This window comes from Pteropus alecto, unplaced genomic scaffold (assembly GCF_000325575.1).
Source record: "Pteropus alecto unplaced genomic scaffold, ASM32557v1 scaffold7, whole genome shotgun sequence".
Lineage (NCBI taxonomy): Eukaryota > Metazoa > Chordata > Mammalia > Chiroptera > Pteropodidae > Pteropus > Pteropus alecto.
Window position 1 is genome coordinate 59,271,282 of NW_006494614.1, and position 19,203 is coordinate 59,290,484.

The 19,203-nt window shown below is 40.2% G+C and overlaps 1 protein-coding gene across 1 annotated transcript in view; it reads right to left on the reverse strand.

Moving 5' to 3' along the window:
• The window catches only part of MBTPS1 (membrane bound transcription factor peptidase, site 1), a 52,322-nt gene that overhangs the window by 19,619 nt on the left and 13,500 nt on the right, over positions 1-19,203 (reverse strand). The window contains 9 exon segments of the mRNA XM_006926716.3: positions 1-78; positions 4,126-4,287; positions 6,911-7,062; positions 8,730-8,832; positions 12,679-12,746; positions 13,217-13,333; positions 14,654-14,763; positions 15,225-15,335; positions 16,918-17,121. Coding sequence (XP_006926778.1) covers positions 1-78; positions 4,126-4,287; positions 6,911-7,062; positions 8,730-8,832; positions 12,679-12,746; positions 13,217-13,333; positions 14,654-14,763; positions 15,225-15,335; positions 16,918-17,121 — 1,105 coding nt within the window.

The following is a 19,203-nucleotide window of genomic DNA, read 5'->3' on the forward strand; positions in this document are numbered from 1 at the left end:
CCTCCATAGTAGATGGGCTGGGAGCAGTAGGGCCACATGTAGGGACACTCAGTCAGATCTATGTAGCTGGGGCTCAAACTGAAACAAAGAATATAGCGTTAGAGCAGAGTGCGTTAGAAAACGACACTGAAGTGACACAACTATACAAAAAGAGTCAACAAAGTGGATGGACCTGAGCCTCAGACGGGCCTGCTTGCAGGGCTGCCCTCAGCTGGCATCTGGGAACCTGGCTTTGAAGTGCTTCCTATGCTGAGAAGACCACTGGGCCGGGCTGCCTAGACTGTACAGACAACAGAATGTGTGGGGAACATCTCCTTCCTTCTGCGAGTTTAGAACTTTGGTGGTTGTGGCTGGCAGAAAACGATGAGGCAACCAGCTGCAGTGAATGCTTTGGACGCAAGAGTCTCAAATCACGAAATCTCAAATCACTGGGGCAAAGACAGACTTTTTAATAGATGCAGGAGTGACAAATAGGTTTGTCATTTGGCAAAAGATAAAATTAGATCCATACCTCACACCACCCACAAGAATAAACCCCAAATGGATCAGGGAGTCTCAAGTAAATAAAAGGAAATAAAAGGAAAGGAAACAAGTATTAAAACAAGTATTCTCTTTTACTTAGTAGAGAGAAAGGCTTTCTGTGACTCAAATTCCAAGAGCAACAACAAAAGACTAATAACAAAGTTGGCTGTTTAAAGAAAACTGCATAGCAAAAAACACTTCACAAAAAATCAAAAAACTAACAGAGAAAAATATCTGCAACATATATCACCAGCAAAGGGTTACTAACCTTTAGATATATATATATGACTCTTAACAACTGAGGGACAAATAAAATTCAGAGAAAAAAGAAAAAGAAATGAACGGACACTTCCCAAGAAAGGTGTAAAAATGGCCTCTGACCATATACAAAGTGTTCAAACTCACTCATAACTGGAAAAATGCAAATTACAACAATACTGAGAGACCATGTCTCATCTCTCAGAGTGGCAGAAAGTAATCACATGACAGAACATTCTGCTGGTGAGGCTCTGGGGAGGCAGGCCCTCTCACACAGCACCGTGGAATGCAAACGGACACAACCCTTCTGGAAGGGAATGGACTGGTACCTAACAAAGCTCCTATGCTCTTAACTTTGACCTAGCAATACCACTTCTAGGAATTTTTCCTGAAGATACATCTCCAACAAAACTAAAATACTAGGCACAAGATTATTCATAGCAACAGTTTATAACCGCAAAACAGTGGAAACAATACAAATGCCAAAATATAGATAAGTGGTGGAATAAACAATGGTACATCCACACTATACAGCCATAAAAAGATCTCTATGAATTGATATAGGGCGATTTCTAGGATACTGTTAAGTGAAAAAAGCAAAGTACAAAAGAATATTTGTAGTAATCCTATCCTTTGTGTAAGAAAAGGGATATAAGAAAATATATATGTATCTGCTCATTTGTGCAAAAAGAAATAAAAGAAAGATAAACCAATAACTAATGAGATTGTTACCTACAGGGGTAGGTGGCGATAGGAAAGAATGGGGAGTGGGAATGGGGACAGAAGGATGAGAGAAGTGACACTTCTCCAGGCGTACTTTTGTGTGCAGTTATGACTTTAGGGCCATGGTTATGCTTCACATACCCAACACATACGTAGTTGAAATCAACCAGGAGGTGGGAGGAATCTAAAAAGAGACCTAAACACTAACAAGTGAATTCAATTATATTAAAACTAAATAGCAAAACCACACCAATGGAGTGGAAAAAGAAAAGATTTAACCTAAGTAACTTTGGAAAATAATATGACTATACTCTGTAAAGCTAAAAAGAAGTATACATAAATATTGTACTCTAGCTGATAAATTTGTTTTTTTGCAAGGGCATAGGTTAGCAATTCTAAAACTACTCAATATGCATATGCTAGGACTGAACAAATAAGCAAACATATTGTGGATGAGAGCCAGGTTTCTCACTGTTGGAGAAGAGTTACAAATAAGGAGAGGGAAGACTAGACCGAGAGCTGAGGTGTTAGGTGTGACCAGGAGACAGATGAACTCATGTTTTTAGTATATCTACAGATGGACACACAAAGAAATAGGTAGAGTGTGTGTGCGCGTGTGCACGCGTGTGTGTGTGTACACATACAGACATTTCCTAGCTCTGTCTGCTAAAAAGGCCTAGAAAAAACTCTGAGCACACCTAGCTGCCAGGAGCACACCTAGTGCCCAGGTCTTGATTTCTAAATAAAAGACTCAGGGTGCTGGGACAAAGAACTGACACCAAGGCTGGGGCATGGAAATGCTGTGCTGCCAAGAAGTAAGAAAGTTCGCAAAAAATGAAGGCATGCTGGAAAGACAGGAGCCAACTAGAAGGAGCTCCCAATAGCCAAGTCCGGGACAATGTGAGTAACAGTAAGAAAATGATATGATTGGATTATAACCCAGCGTCAAATAAATACCCATGTGTCCATACTGATATAAATAACTGAATAAATGAATAAGTGGGAGAGAAGGGACAGCTCTTCCTTATAGCAGACTTCAATTAATAAATGTAGAAAGAATGAGAGAAACAGAAAATCACCATGGGGCAATCTCTATAGTAATAATTACTGTAGGCAAGAACCATCAATGGATGCTAAAATTAGTGAAAGTATATTAAGAAGCAAGATCATTTCAAAGGGCATCCCCACAAGTGATACTTAGTAGTCACAAGAGACAAACAGTAACTGCAATAAAGAAACCCAGCAGACGGCACCTAAGGTAGGCACCATGAGCCATGCTGCTCAGATCTCCCACCACAAAAGCATAGCTCTGGACACCTCCAGCTGCTGCCCCTCCAGTCCCTCCACCATGTGTTCCTAGGGCAGGCTCATCCCTGGGGGACACAGGCTCCCCTAATAGACAACTTTGGTTCAAGGATTCCCCATTAGCAGAAACATTTTTAGACCTGTGCTGCAGTCCGACGGTCTTGCTCCGCAAACCTCCTTCCTCTATCCCTTTTCATAGGCATCAGGTCAGCATGGTAGTCCTAAGACTATTACTGCCTCCTTCTCTTTTTCCTTCATAGGGTCCCCTCCCACAACAGATCTTTTGGACGGCTAATCCAATCCTGGAGTCTGTTTCTTGGAGGGCCTGGACACATCACCTAAATTGAATGATGCAAATAAATTCCATCAGTAATAAGAGGAAGAAAACTGGTGAAGTGTCCCTGATTATAGATCAAGGAGATGTGACAACTAAATACAACGTGGGATGCTGGACTGGCTCCTAGGCCAGGAAAAGGACAGGAGTGGGACAGTGGGCGAAATCTGAATACAGTTTATAGATTATTCAATGGGCATATATCCATGTTAATTTATTTCCAGGCTCTGAGATTTGTACTACAGTTATGGGAGAAGTTAACATTAGGGAAAGCTGGGTGAAGGATTTATGGATCCCCATGTACTATTTTTGGAACCCTGTTGTAAATTTAAACTCATTTCAAAATAAAAAATGAAAAAGCTTCTTCTCCAAAATACATAACCTTAAACTAATCATGAGAAAGCATCGGATAAATCTACATCCAGAGACAGTCTACAAATAAGTACCCAGCACTCCCAAAGGACTCAGAATCATGAACGACAAGACAGATGAACTGTCAAAAGCTGGAGGAGACCAAGAAGACAGACAACTAAATGCAATGTGGGGCCTGGATTCTGGACTAGACAAAGAATGCCAGGGGAAAACTGGCAAACTGAATAAAATCTACAGATTAATTATAGTACAATATCAGTATTCATCTGTTAGTTTTAATAGTTGAATTATGGTCACCTAAGATGTTGGCATTAGAGGAAGCTAAGTTAAGGGTACATGAGAACTCTCTATGCAATTTTTGCAAATTTCTGTAAACCTAAGGTTATTTCAGAAGAAAGTTTTAAAAAGTAAAAAGAAAACAGAAAATCATTATTTTAAACCACTCGTATTAAAAATAACAGAATACCAGCTGGCACCGTAGTAGAAGCTACAGCATAATGCTCTCTCCGGGATCCCTGAGTGTTACGTAGTCAGTGATTGGTTCCTATTCAGAGGCTACTATTTTGTACAGAACCCAGTGAAAAGCCTACTCAAAAGGAAAGCATACTGACCTTGCCTGTGGTTTGTAGCTGTTGAGGATCTGATAGGCTCTGAGTAGATCCAGCTTGCCATGGCCTTGCTCAAACATATTGACACCAGGAAGCCTTCGGGCTGATGCAATCAGGGCCTGCTTCATACTGGCTGGATTCACTAGTTCACGTTTCTGGACTGTGCTGGGAGAGATTGGGGAGGGAAGCATGCATTTGTTCATTTTCTCATAAAAGAATAAAAATCAGATTATTCCTAACCTGCAAATGTGAACATGTGACCTCCAATATTGTTTTGTCTAACAAAACACTTTTTTTGGTAGGGACCATGCGAGATGAGAATGAATGTGTTCTCATTTCCGCACCTGCCTCAGGACTGAAGAGTTATTAGCCTTCCACATGGCTTGTGAGAATACTTGCTCACGAGGCTAGTGCCTGTTTATACTAAAGTGATCAGAAAAACATTTTTCCAGTAACTATGATTTCCAGAGGCAAGAATAGGTAAGAGGTACAGGCTTCTCACGGGAAGGCAGGAGGAAGGAGATAAGCTGAGACATGACTTAGCTGGGAAAAGGTAAGGAAGGCAGACGGGTCCTGGAGAGTGAAGTCAATGCAGGCTGGGAAAGAGGTACAGCATCTAAGTGAAGTCCACCATCTCCAAAACGAAAACTTGCCTTTTTTGTTTTGGAGTCCTGTGTGTGATGCATCACCCTGGTGGATAAAGCCTGATAAAACCATGCAGATCTGAGGCTACCTTGAGAGTTTCATCATCAGAATACATTTGGACAAACCTGAATGCTCATCTCTACTTGGCTAGGAACTGAGCGACACCTAGGCACTATCAACTGCTTAAAAACGCTAGCATTAAAACATGCATTCTTGTATATCTATGCGTTATAAACACACGTAAATTTTAATCTCTAAATTCAGGAGAAAAAAATATAGTAAACAAAAAAACCTCCTAAGATCCTAAATATTTCACTATTATAGCAGTTGTTCTTAAAGTGTAGGCAGGTTTTTCTAAAAGGTCTAGATGGGAAATCTAACATAGGGAGAAGTAAGAGGACATAAAGTGGGACTGATTCTCAATGACAAAAAAAGAACTGCTAAAAGTTCAGCTACAGGTCCACAGTCTTCCCCGATTCCTGATGATCAAGCAAGACCAAAGGTTAGGTTCTGGTTCCTTACTGAGCACTGGGAGGCTAGAAGCCAAGGAAGCACTTCTTTGTGGTCAGCATCTATTATGAGCTATTTGTCTGGCCATAAAAATATTTCTGAACTATCACAGTGGCATTTTTATCTGTTGCAGGGAGATGAAGGAAGTGAAAGGTTTCCTTGACACTGAAAATATCTATACTTAGAGATGCTACTGAAAATGGAAAGCACACCCTCCTCACTTCCCTACTCGTGAGAAGGGAGTTATGATGCGCTCAACAGTAGAGCCTGAAATCTCATCCGGGCTAACAATCACGGCAAATGGGAGATGTGAGCCAGAATTTTTTGTTTCACAATCAACAAGAGTGGAAACAAGAGCCCTGGCTGAATTCTCTCCTCTCGGCAAATACAGAAGCCTAAGTGAGCCAGGTAACTCCACAGTCTGCATTCCCTTCTCTCTTTTTCACTGTATGTAAGGTGGGGGTGAAGAAAACAAGTGGAACAGAAAGACAATGTTTCTAACAGGCACATGATTAGTCTCCAAAGAGAATATTACTCGGAGCAATGTCAACAATTTTAAGAATTTGGCTCTGAACTATAAGGGAAGGATGGAAAAAGAACGAAACAAGAAAATATCTAGCTTTATAAGAGACTATTAATAAAAGATGCCTCTGGCATTAGAAGTTAAAATCAACATAAATTTACTTGATTTTAAAGAGATTTTTAAATATAAAAACATTTACTATCATTTGCCTATTTTAATTTTAAAATATAACAGAGTATAACTTTGAAATATGCAGTTTTCTGTTACTACAACAGACTGAAGTGTTTTTGGGGTTTTTTTTTGGTTTTTTTGTTTTTTGAGGGGTGTTAAACTACAAAGTAAGTGTTAGCTCCAAAGACATCTTTTCATAATTTTGGGAGTAAGGCACATGGCCCATCTGACTAAGAGCACATAAGCATCGATTCCAGTCGAATATATTTGAAAACTTTCTTACAGCTTCATTAACAGCAAAATTAAAGGTTGACCACTAAGCTCCATTTCAATTGTAGATGGGATTCGACAAGACAAAAAGAGTAAGTAAATTACAAAGAGAAACTTGTCTATCATAAAGGAGAGCTGATTGCCTGGTTTGACAGCTCCTTAGCTAAAAGAAAATGTTAAAAGGTGAATTCCCAAGGAAATGAAGGCTATGGCAAGGAAATACCTTACTTTCTGTTCCATGCCTGATATACACACTTGCTTGGATATAACAAGTACAGCTGTAGCACCAAAAATGGTATAAAAACAAACAAAATGGGGGCACAAGGGACATGGGGGAATCTTTGTACTTTCCTCTCAATTTTGCTGTGACCCTAAAACTGCTCTAAAAAAAAAAAAGTCTTAAAAGACCCCCATAAGAAAACCAGACTTCAAACATAAAGAAATAGGTATTTTTCCTCACATAGTGCTTTATTGTGGGTACCCACGTACACACAAGAATCAACTCTCACAAGCATCCTCTATCAAAGAATGGACTCCGACCTCTTTTGTAAAGATAAACAGAGACGAAGCAAGGTTGCATGATGTGCTCCTGAACTCTAAAGTTGTTGAAAAGCAAGACTCAGCTCCTGGTCTGCTGGCACCACCTTCTCTCTGCTGAGCAACACTCACCTTACTAGCAAGGTGACAGCGCCGGCGACCACTGGAGAAGCCACGCTGGTCCCCGAGAGGGCCCGGCATCCCCCTTTCACACCAGAGCCCCTCACTCCAGCACCGTAGGTGACAATATCAGGTTTCACACGGCCATAGCCTCCTGGTAGCTCCTATGAATAAAAGCGGGTTGGTTTCCACCAAGGCACACACACTGGCACACAGTTATATTGGATTATCAGTGAATAAAACCAGAACGGAAATATGGGTTACTTAAATATAGTGTAACTTCAATAAGTTACTGGTTTTAGTCTGAAATTCACTGCAGTACAGAAAATAAGCTTAAATTATAATGCAGAAAATGAAATTATTTTTGACATGTTTTATAATAACCAATGTACTAGTAATGACATAAGGCAATTAAAAAGTAAATATTTAAAATTTTGCTAACATGCAAGACTAGAAACTGCAAACTGACATATCTAGATAATTTAAAAATTAGAAATATTTTAGAAAAATCAGAAAATTAAAAGTTAGGGAAAAAAAGAAACATTTTCTTTACAAGGAAAAAAGTACATAACTGAAGATTTCAATCTGTCACCAGAGAATAAAGAAGAAACCATTCAGATAAATGTAAATGATGAGCGACTTGAGATAAGATTTTAACTGAGTACTCAGAAATTTCCTGGAAATGAGGCTATATATCCATCTATGTGGGACACTGAGTAAGGATACCTTCATCTGCAGCTCTGTAATGATTCGGGAACATTTCTCAAAATACCATTAAAAAAACAAGGCCATGACAAAAAACCAAGGACATAGCACTGCATTATAATTCCATGAAAGCATTTATGAGAGATCTAGACAGACATCAAGTGGTAAAGGCATCGTTTCCAAGTATTTAGCAGTACAAAGAAAGTGCTGAGGGAGCGCAAATGAACTGATATGAAACACATCCCTGGGAATGACTTTTTCAGGGTGGGGTCCACCAGACTGTGGCGACAATTCAATGAACATCATTGCAGTAGGAGGTGTCTGAGTGCCTCAGGCATGGAACCACAGTGGAGCTGAATGAAGAGGGCACCAGGAGAGGTGACAGTGTGAAGGTAGAAGGCTATCCCATAAAGTGGCGCCACTACAGACAAGGCCACAATGTTCTCAGGAGGCTGTGGCTCTTTTCTGGGACTTCCCAAGACCTCCAAGCTCAACATCCTTGAGTAAGAGCACCCAAGAGGTGATCTGACCCAGACGACCGCAAGGGGCAGGCAAGAGTGCCCAGTGCTACCTGACAGAGCACTTAACTTTGAATCCAACTCTGTTGTAATGAGTAGAGGAGGATGAATGAGCTGCATAATTAAACTCCAAGTAGCTGAGTTATTTAACTTCCTGGGTTATTTCAATTTTGTTCAGCTAAATACAATTATTTCTGTGTTAGCAGAGCTGATAGTAAATTTTTCTCACTGGTTTCTCGTTTCTTAAGGCCCAAAAAATCATCTCACCTAGCACTAAGGAAAGTGCTCATCTTCCTACTAGTTAAGACAAGTGGTCATGAATCTAACTGACTTAAGGAGTGAGTCGCTCAGAAATAAGTTAAAAAGAACTGGGAAATACCACTCAGAACCAGCCCTTGCCTGGCACTCCAGTGACGTAGCAGATGTCAGTGGGACCACATCTCTCGTCTTCATGGCTGGACAAGTACCCACAGCCCTGGCTATGCCATCTGTGCAAATGAGGGTCAGGCTTACAAGCTGCTTTGTTATCTGTACACTCATAAGTACAGCCCCAGGCTCTCAGACAAATGGTTCCTTTAGGCACATTCAACTAATGAAGAAAAACCTACCCAGGTAGTCATTCCCCGTGAAGAGAAGCGGGCGATGTTATCCTCAAAATCAATGCCACCTACTCCAATCACATCCATTTGATCAGCAGGGTTATTCAGAGTGCTAAATTGAGGCACAAAAACAAAAGAGAAGAGAAATAATTTTAAATAGATAATTCAAATAAGGGCAAATACTCCCAGAAAAATCAAAGACTATATTAGGTTCTTCTGTGATAAAACATGTGCAGCTGAGATGGACTGCTGCTCCTCAGAGCTGTCCTGTGAAAGGCCATACTCACTGCCATCTTCATGCTGGGCTCAAATCATTTCCTTGCACCTGGAACGCCCTTTCTTACTTTCCCTCCCTGTCAACTTCCCATACTTTGGCCCAAGACTCACTTTTTCCCTCACTACTTCCAGGCTTACAGGAATACCTACCCACCTTCTCTGACCTTCACAAGACTTAACACTATGACAATTCATCACAAACTTATACATTCTCACATCATTTTCAAACTGTTCAAATGTATTTATTTTGCCTCCTCAACTAGATTCAGCATTTCTCTGGGAACGAATTGAGTCACACATCTGCATCTGTCATGGTCAGGAAGTTAACGTTTTCAACTGATCTTTTGTAGGGTGTTCCACCTTCCTCACAGGCAACTGTGAAAGTGACTATCATCACTGTGTAATCTTGAACTCCTTGGAAAGAAGACACGGATGCAAAGAATAAAACCATGTAATTCTCTTCCATACCTAAAGAGTACTAGATCTGCAAGGAAATTACAGTGAAATAACAACTAAAATGTTTAAATTATAAAATCAAGATATGAATCGAGAAGCAGCTGACCTATCTGAAAGTATACAACAACCACTAATGAAAATGCATTTCTGAGCTTTATTATAGCTCCACTACCAAAAAAAAAGAACTCTTTGATAATTCGGTAACCAAAACTGATTTCAAGTGGCTTACGTGATATTACTAGCAAGACTATAGAGAACCTGACTATAACCAACTATTTTAAACCACACTGAGAACCTTGGCACTGCCTTCTTAGCTCACTGGCCACTGACATGCTACTAGGTGGCTGTTCACAAACACCAACGGTGGTATTTTACAGGCTGATGCTAAAAATTTATACGTTTCTATGAGATCAAGAAGCAGAGATTAGTAGAGAAGTCACTGCTAAAACTTCCTATTGTAATTGACACACACAAAAAAACCACCTTCCCACCCTCCCTCTTTCTGTCAATCTCTAGAATACTTAGTATGCTTTAAACCCATAAAATATAAGAGAAAGCATCAAAAAAATTTTGTTGGTGCTGAAAAGGGGGAAGCTACAGCTGGAAACTCCTTGCACCATGAAGTCTAAGTGTCAAGGATGCAGGACCCTGACATAGCTCACAGCAAGGGGTATCTGAGGATTCAAGCATTATATCGAGTGGCTGGCAGCTCAATGCCTGCGATGTGACTCCAGCTTTTTGGGCACATTACGGTCATCTGACCAGTCCTACCTGATGCCCAAGCAGTAAGCCAGAATAGTGCAAGCTATGCCTCGATGGTTACATGTCATTGCCAGCACAAAGCAGCTGGCAGATACCAGGTCTCTGTATAGCTATATGAGCTGACCCAATGAGTATGACACAAGGCCCTCCTCTCCAAGGTTCTCTTCTAATACACTGAAAACGAACAACACTTTGATTAGAAGCCATTGAGTGTGACTTCCCAGAGAAGTCACAGGATTTCAGAAGAGCAACTAGTGTGTGGCAAAGCAGTCAGAACAGCACATGGAAGAGCTGGTGTCAAGAGGTGCAAACAGAAGAAAGGCAAGCTAGGAGGGACACTAGCAGTAACAGGTGATGGAGACCAGGATAAACATGGTTTCCACAGGGAGACCCAGGAGGAGAGCAGATCTGAGGAAGATGTGCATGCAGAAGTGGAAAATAAAGCTAAGCCAACAGCTGCATGCTACAGTCGGGGAACTATGGTCTCCAGTGGTCGCAACAGGCCCACCATCTGTTTTTATAAATGAAGTTTTACTGGAACACAGCCAGGCCCATTCGTTCACACACTCCAGGGCAGCCTTCACACCACAGGGGCAGCTGAGCAGTTGTAACACCATATGGTCGGTGAAGCCTAAAAGTATTTACTATCTGATCCCTTACAGAAAAAGTATGCCGACTCCAGGCTAGAATAGTGAGAATTTTGAGAACCAAGAAGAAAAATCTGGATTTGATTTGATGATAATGATCCACTGCAGATTCTGGAATGAGAAAACTGCTAGAACATGTGTTTTAATTAAAACACAGAAAAAAGGGAAGGAAAAAGAAGGCCACTACTTATAGAGGCTCATTATTCATAAGCCTTTCCCTCTGTTGTCTAATTTCATCTTCAAAATCACTAACCAGGGTGGGTCTCATGCCCGCCTGTGACAGGTGAGGAGTCTGAGCCTCAAAGAGTGAAGGTCCCATAGCCTGCAAGGGGCAGGCTGGAGTCATCTGGCTCCACACCAGGGCAATCCCACAACCCCACATCGCCCATGCAGGAAGAGCTGGGTGGGAAAGACTTAAGCAGAACAAGCTAGGAAATTGACTGATAACCTAGTGACTCAACTGACCAGGGCTTGGCCTTGAGTGGGGACATCAGAAATGGGAGAAGTGGCAAACAGGAGAAATATTTGAAAGGGAAAACAAGAAAATGTGATGAGATTATTTTGTAACTGGTGTTTTTCATGGTAGAGCTATAGTCAGAATGTTTATGTCACCTATGAGTTGCAATGTATATTACTAACGACACAGAAAAATCTGGGACCTTGGACTCCTGACAGAGATAGAATCACTGACTGAACAACTATTAGGTTGGAACCAAGACTGCCAATATGCATGGTTTTTGACCTAAAAAAAACATTAATTTCATATAATCAGTCTAACCCTATGCCCTAGACCCTTTAAGTAAGCTCAGCCAGTCTTCAAGGTGGCTTGCTCTCCCCAGCATGCACTCTGAAGGATGTCACCATGAGACGTAGTTAGTGTGTTTCTGAAGGCACAAGTACACATCCTTAACATGTGCACCACAGAGACACACACACACGTGGGAGGGAACACATACATTTGTCTCTCCATCTGCTGGGTTATGGTGCACTGAGGGCAGACTATATTTTTTTTCCTTCGTGGTGATCTCAAACCCTTTGTCACAGCACCAAACTGCATACATCCTGGGTACCCAATAAAGGAGGGTAACAAATACCCTATAGTAAAAGCATTTTAACACAAGAGATTATTTACATATGGTACCTAGAGAATAAAAATCGGAGCTGCAGGTAGAAAGAAAACAGATCTCTAACCAGTGTTTACTGCCTGGTATTCGGTGACTAATGTTTCATATCTTGTGCTGCTTCAGTTCACTGTGACAGCACAACACAAAGGAACGTTTCCATGACACTGTTCTCTCTGATTCTCCCATCTGATTCCTCTCATCAATTCCGAAAGCACCATCTGTGTGTTACGATGCTTCTTTTCGTGTTAGTTTCGTTGTGCTTGTACCTTGTGTTTCCTAAAGAGGCAGAATCCTCATCTTATCTACCTCTTCACACCATGCTTCGTACTGAGTGGGTCTTATTAAATACTGCAAAATCCATTTATTTCTAATAGATTTACTTCTCTGATTTTGAAAAGAAAAAGTAGAATAAAAACTTTAGGCACTCTAATTGCACTCTATTTATAGCAAATTAAAATAATAAAATAAAAATTAAACAGAAACAAGATTGTCCTTGAGTTGATAACTGCTGAAGCCAGTAGTGAGGACCTGAGGTTCATTATAGTCTATTTTTTGGCATGCTGAAAATTTCAATATGCAGAGCTTTAGACAGATATAAACAGGTATAGATAAATAAAGAAATAGACAAGTTTTTCAGTTATTTCAGGAAAACAAAAAAATGCCTCTAAGTCTTTCCCCATTAGGCATACTTACCCATAAAGAGGCCCATCATTGCCAATCGCAGAAACCATGATTACGTTGTTAGCCGTTAATTCCCACACCTACAAAATTAGCAGGCATTTATTTGTGAAAGTACACCACTTTTAAACAATCAACATATAACTGTCAAAAAATAACCACAACTGTGAAAAAGTCCTAAAAAAAAAGAAAGATTCCCCGTGAAAATGTAACACTAGATGCTTACTGACACGAATGTGTTTGGCAGCCAGTATATTTAGATAAAAACCAGGACGTAGGCCTGTACAGCGCATAGAGCAGATACCGGCTTTCCAGGCAAGTTCAGAAAACAGGACATGTGTTTAGTTGAGAAGGAATCAACAAAGCACCATGTACTACTTCCAATGCAAGTCACTAAAGCTCACGTCATCACCCACTTGTCCTCACAAAGCAGTTACCTCATGGATGACAAACCACTGGCACACTAAAGATGAAGCACTCAAAAGCTGGGGCATGCGAAAAAGCAGGAGTCATCATCAAATGCAACGTCCTTCTGTGCAGTGACAAGACCAACCTTGTCGACGAAGGGATGGTCCATGAAGTCGGGGCCGCCGATGCTGAGGTTGAGCACGTCAATCTTCTTTAAGATGGCATAGTTGAAGGCGTCCAGGAACCAAGATGTGTAGGACACCTGGTTAACGTTAACACAGTCCTTCAGGCGTTTCAGAGAAAATCTCATCAAAGTGCCACAAGAGAGTTTTTAATTTTAAGAGCAAAGTATGGACTCCTAGCAGCATGAAGTGTTAACTTTCAGAAATAAATCCTAAGAACAAATAATGCTCTGAAATGTAAACTACTACACCCGGAAACTCTAAGTCCCTAGAGGGAGCTGGGTTCCAATGAGACAGCGTGGTCCGAGGGCACCTGTCTCTCCGGGCCTAAGGTATAGCTCACTACTCTGAAGTACACCTTCTGAGGCAAAATTCTAGACTTCTAACTAATACTCTCGCAAGAGAATTTACCTTAAGACACTTCTATTAAGTCAAGTGTTTCTAAATAGTTTAATATATTTGTCTTAACAATCTTTATTCCTAAACAGACTGAAAGATAAACAGCATCAATAAAGTTATTTCACAGAATTATTTCTCTGATGTTCAATTCCTCTTAGTTTCCTGACAGAAGTTAGATTACTTTGTGTATCACCATTTAGTGTTTCTACAAATACAAAATTAAAACTTACAGTGGAAACAGAATGAATATAACAATTAAGAATGTTCTTTAAAGGCTTTTGAAAATAAGACTACACATTTATATTTACTTATATATGCCAAAGGAATTCTAGGAGGGAGTATAAGAAATTAAACTCTCCCATGGGAGACAGGAGGAAGTAAGGTAAGTGCCTGCTAGAGAGGGACAGGATTAGGAGAATTATCCCCTTGTTGCTTTTTACATATACGTAAAACTATGTATCACCTATATAAAAATTAAAATTTTAAAATAAATAAATACTAGGATCCTTCCCTACTTCCTATAGTTTCCAAATGAAGAGTAAGGGAATAAGCTCATACATTCATGTTACCCAAAATGACACTAGGTGCTGGGCTATGGAGGGGACCCTCAAAGTGGACGCAGTCCAGGAGGGGTGGCAAGCACACAAACATGCAATTTTCTCTCATGCAGAAAGTATAAGAACTGTGCCTGAGACACGGTGGCACAGAAGCCTCAGGTGGGCCCAAGGGAAAGAAAAAACATGTGGTAACGGAATCCCTGTGTGCAGCTGCCTCCAGGCAGGGTCTAGGGTTCAAGTGAGGCTGATGACGGGGGTGGTGGGAGAAGGGCAAAGCTACACAGAAGGGACAGTGAAGAGACAACACAGCAAACATGGGACACCAATAGCAGTTCAGCTGACTGACGTGTGCTCCATTTACACCAATATGTATTTTCTGGAGTTTTTAACTTTTTACATTTTAATATCAATTCTTTGAGTTTCAGGGATCCTTAAACCACCTACCTGGTTGTTAGTAAAGACCCTGAAAATATGAAGTTCGGCATCTGGAGCAAATCCTTGGCATTCCCTCATGCTGGCTATCACACCTGCCACGAATGTGCCGTGGCCCAGCCCTGTTGCCCATAAGAAAAAAATTCATAAAGTCAATGATAATGTGTGCCGACATGCACATTTCAAACCACCAATTCAAACTGGCTCATCCTCCAAGTCCTAGATACAGAATCTCTGTTCCTCTGTATTGTCTTCCGCTCAGAGCTCATGCCATACCTGCCCACTTTTGAGTCTAGCCACTTCTGCTCTCTCCCAAACAGGGAGCTGCACCTCCACCAGATATCCCTCTTTCTCCCCTTAAATGCTACTTCTCGACATCCTCTGAGACATTTGGAAAAGTTTCTGCCAAAAGGCACAATGACAACTTGGGTTTGTCTGAATAACTATTGTACATGAACTATTTAATCATAACACAGAAAAAAATACTCTTAACTGACAAAATGGAGGATGGGAGTTATGTATGAAGTCTATATGTGACCAGAAAATGCCACATTCATGGTCTCGCCACGACACTGCCACCTACCGTCGTCCAGCGTTCGCTCGTTGGTCCAGTTTGTCCTCTCCTTCACATTTTTGAAGTGGGGATGCTTCTCACTCAGCCCAGTGTCAAAAACAGCAACCCTTACATTAGCACCTTATTCCAAAAAGAAAGCATACACAATTAAGTTTGGAGAAATCATCTTTCTAGATTTTTGTCTATAGAACACACTCCTCTTTGGAACCCAAAGAGAATGACATGTCACTGAGGGCCAAAGCCTGCCCAGAGTACACAAGTTAGGTCAGATGCCCCAGAGGCCCTGACTAGGCTGAGACTAAGAAAAGGGGAGAGCGTGGGAATGCCATCATTTGCTGCTACACAAGACTTGAGGATACAGAGAAAATCTCTCTGGACACCCGTTAACTGTCACCAATGCTCAGGAATGAACTACCTTTCCCCACTCCTCCACCGATGACCCTATAGGGTGAAGGCACCCACAAAGCACATACCTCCGGGAGAGGGGGCAACTATCTCTATTTCTGACAAGGATGGCAACTTACTCACTGCTGCTCATTCCTAACAACTTCTGCAGAGAGGGGTTGTCAACAACACAGAGGGATAATCACATTTAAGGAAAATCAGTATATTATGCACTTTTCCATAATCATGAGTCTATTTCAGATACTGGCTACAAGCCATCTGCACCTATGTAAAATAACTGATGCTGTCAGATCAAGAAATTCTAGAAAACATGTAGAAAAATATACAAGATACTTTTATTATTTCAAATCTAATAGCTATAATGACGGTAATGTCTTTCTGTTATGATTGTTTATGTATCAATACTACACTAAATAATCAATTACACTGAGATAACCATCAAAATGTATTGCTTACTTTAAAAAAATGCACACATAAAATTGGAAACCACTTGGTTGGAGAGGAATAAAAAATGTTTTTCTGATGACTAAAGAATTTGTTTTGTGAAGGAGTTTTCACCCTAAAAAGATAAAACCAAGGGGAGACAATCATTTTAATAAAATGTCAGTCTACCAGATGTTAAAAGTTTAAGTATCTCAGGCATTCTGAAGGGCAAGAGGCTGAGGAAGTCAAAGGAGAGGTAGGGGGTCTCTAAGCCTGGTTTCTGGAGCTAAGGAAATGGGCTTACTTAAAAGTCAGGGTCTAAATCTTCACATTTAAACAGGAATTTTCTGCCATGATGTATCAGTAAGAAAAAAATCTTACTGATTATGAGTTTTGTTTCATAGGGTATGGTCATTGATATTGTTTCCTGTTCTGAAACAAAACAGCGAAAGTATGACAGTCAACTGTTTAGCCATTCTGCACACAGGGCACCACACTGGAGTGATAAACTCGTTTTCATGAAATTGCCCAAATCAAGGCAAGTACCTTTGAATTTGATCTCTTTCTCTGGGAACTGACAGAACTTTGCTGGACTGCCCATCAGTTGTGGGGAGTGCTGTGTATGTTCACATATGTGTCTAGAAGAAAGAAATGTTTCACAATCTACCCCTTCTAGCCTCAGAAATGGTACAAAAAAACAAGACACAAAACATGAATAGATTAAACAATTAGAAAAGCCACAGAAACAGATGCCTAGCACAACAGGTGTCAAAGATGAAGGGAGCTGACTGTATCTAGCTCAACAAATAATGAGAAGGCACTCGAGAGGGAGGCCTCCTAGACTCTATGTTGTCTCCGGATGCACATCACACACCTGTATATCCCATCTGCCAGAGCACGTCTGCCTGCAGTGTCTGGGCAACCTGGCGTGGAATGGCTCTCAGCAACCGTCGACTTGAATGTCTTCCTGTAGCATGCCAGAAACCAGAGCCCAGGGAAAGACTGGCTCTTCGCAGGGGACGGGATGACTGCCACTTCTGACTCCATCGGGTTTCATTACAGGGCACTATGGGGTCAGCTACAGCCATGGAAGAGAAAGATCAGAAGAGGAAAAACACTGAAATGACATGATACCTGTCAGGAAAAAGTCATTCTAAACAGTGCAATGATTATCTTTGAAAATCGTGTTTGAAGGAAAATGGAATTCTTTCCCTTTGCTAGGATTTTCTCAATGCAGTTATATTTATTGGATATTATTTAGCCATAATGATTCCCAAAGAGCTCTTTACATGGAATTTTCTAACCACGTAAAGCAGAGAAAGAATAAAATCATCATTTTTAAAGAAGTCAATTGTGATACTAAAACTGAAGAAATGACTGGGTTTTTTTTTTTTTTAATCAGCAGTTTCTCCTCACTGAACCAGAAAAAGGAGGAGAATGGCTGCTACCCAGTCATGAAGTTTTACAGCACTGGACTTCTGGGACAGGAAAAAACCATGTTATCCCATTACACCTATCTCCGGTCAAACATCATTATCTTTTCCAACTGTATATTGCTCGATATTCTCAATATGCTTATCTCCTAGAATGTCACCTTTCAAACAGCAAATAACTACAAAAGAGTTGGGGGCATTTCTGAGGGTGATGGAACTATGTTAAATCTTGATTTTGTTGCTGGGTAACTGTACACTTTTATCAAAACTTGCCTAACTGTGCACTAAAAAGCATGGATTTTACTATCTGTAAATACCTTACTTTTTTTTTAAATGGAGGAGAAAGCAAAAGAAATATCACAAGAGCTATCCTGTTACCTTTCAAAGACCATGCTATAATGAAGAAAAAACTTTATTTCAAGTCAGTTTTAAGAGCAAATCTGTAATAATACTGAAGTTTTGTTTCTAAAGCAAATTACTATCACTTTTATTCCAGTTACACCAGGCTACACCCATGAAAGTACGAAGAACTGGAAAAATATATGTAGTCACGTCAATTCCATTAAGCAATTATTTGCACAGTCCAACTGAAATTATTCTGTACTGAACTTTCTGTGTTGATTCTATTAAGTCAACAGCATGGGACAATACTGGAAGTACTAACTGAAGAACAATATTTCGAACAAGGGAGGGGTCTGTTCTGCTTTACCTTAAGTACTGAATTCAGTTCTAGCTTCACTATTTAAGAGCAATTTAGAAAAAAATGAAAAATATTCAAAGGAAAACAATTAAAATGGTATGGAGACTTGAAATCATATCATATGAGTAACTGCTGAAGGAACTGAAGATTTTTATTGTCCTGGAAAGTAAGTATTGCTGGGGAAGATATCATGGATATCTTCAAAAAAAAAATCTTAGGTACTATTTTGTAGAAAACAAGTTAGCTGTGTCTTATGGCTCATGGGATAGAGCCAGGGATGGGATCCAAAGTGAGACATGTTTCAGCCCAAAATAAAGCAAAACCTTCCAACAGCAGAGACAAAAAAAAAATATTTAACATTTAATGTTTATTTACAATATCCTAAAGACTCTGCTAAGCTCTCTTCACATGCACTATTTCTTTTTATCTTCATAAGAATCCTATAAGGTAGGTAGTATTATTTTCATTTTTTTTTTGGATGAGAAAAGTTGAAATTTAAAGAAAAGCTGCTTACCATACAAGGTCACAAATAACAAGAGAAAATGGGTCCACCAGGAAGTAAACTGTCTCCTCAGTCAAGCGCAGTCAAGCACAGCACTAGACAGCCACGGTGGACAGTGTATAAAGGAAGCCCAACCATGAGATTCTACAATTATTGTGCTAAAATTAGGTGTCTCGATATTTCCTAAAATATTCTGGCGCTCTTTACCATAAAATAATAATAAAAAAAACAACGTATAATGTTTGGCTAATTGCATAAGGTTTGTTTTTAATCTTCATACATTGTTTTGAAGTTATTACTTTTAAAAAGAAAAAGCACTACAAAACATCTGGACTAGTAGAAAGAGCTCTGAAGAAGTCAAACACCTGAATTGTACAGCTGACTCCAGAACTGGCTGGTCACACTATGCAAATCAACCTTTTCTCTGTGTATTTTTTTTAAACCAAAGGCTCTGAGGCTAGTATAGGACAGACAAAGGAAGAAAAGCAAAATTTTATTTCTTTTTCCTTCCAAAGAAAAAAAATG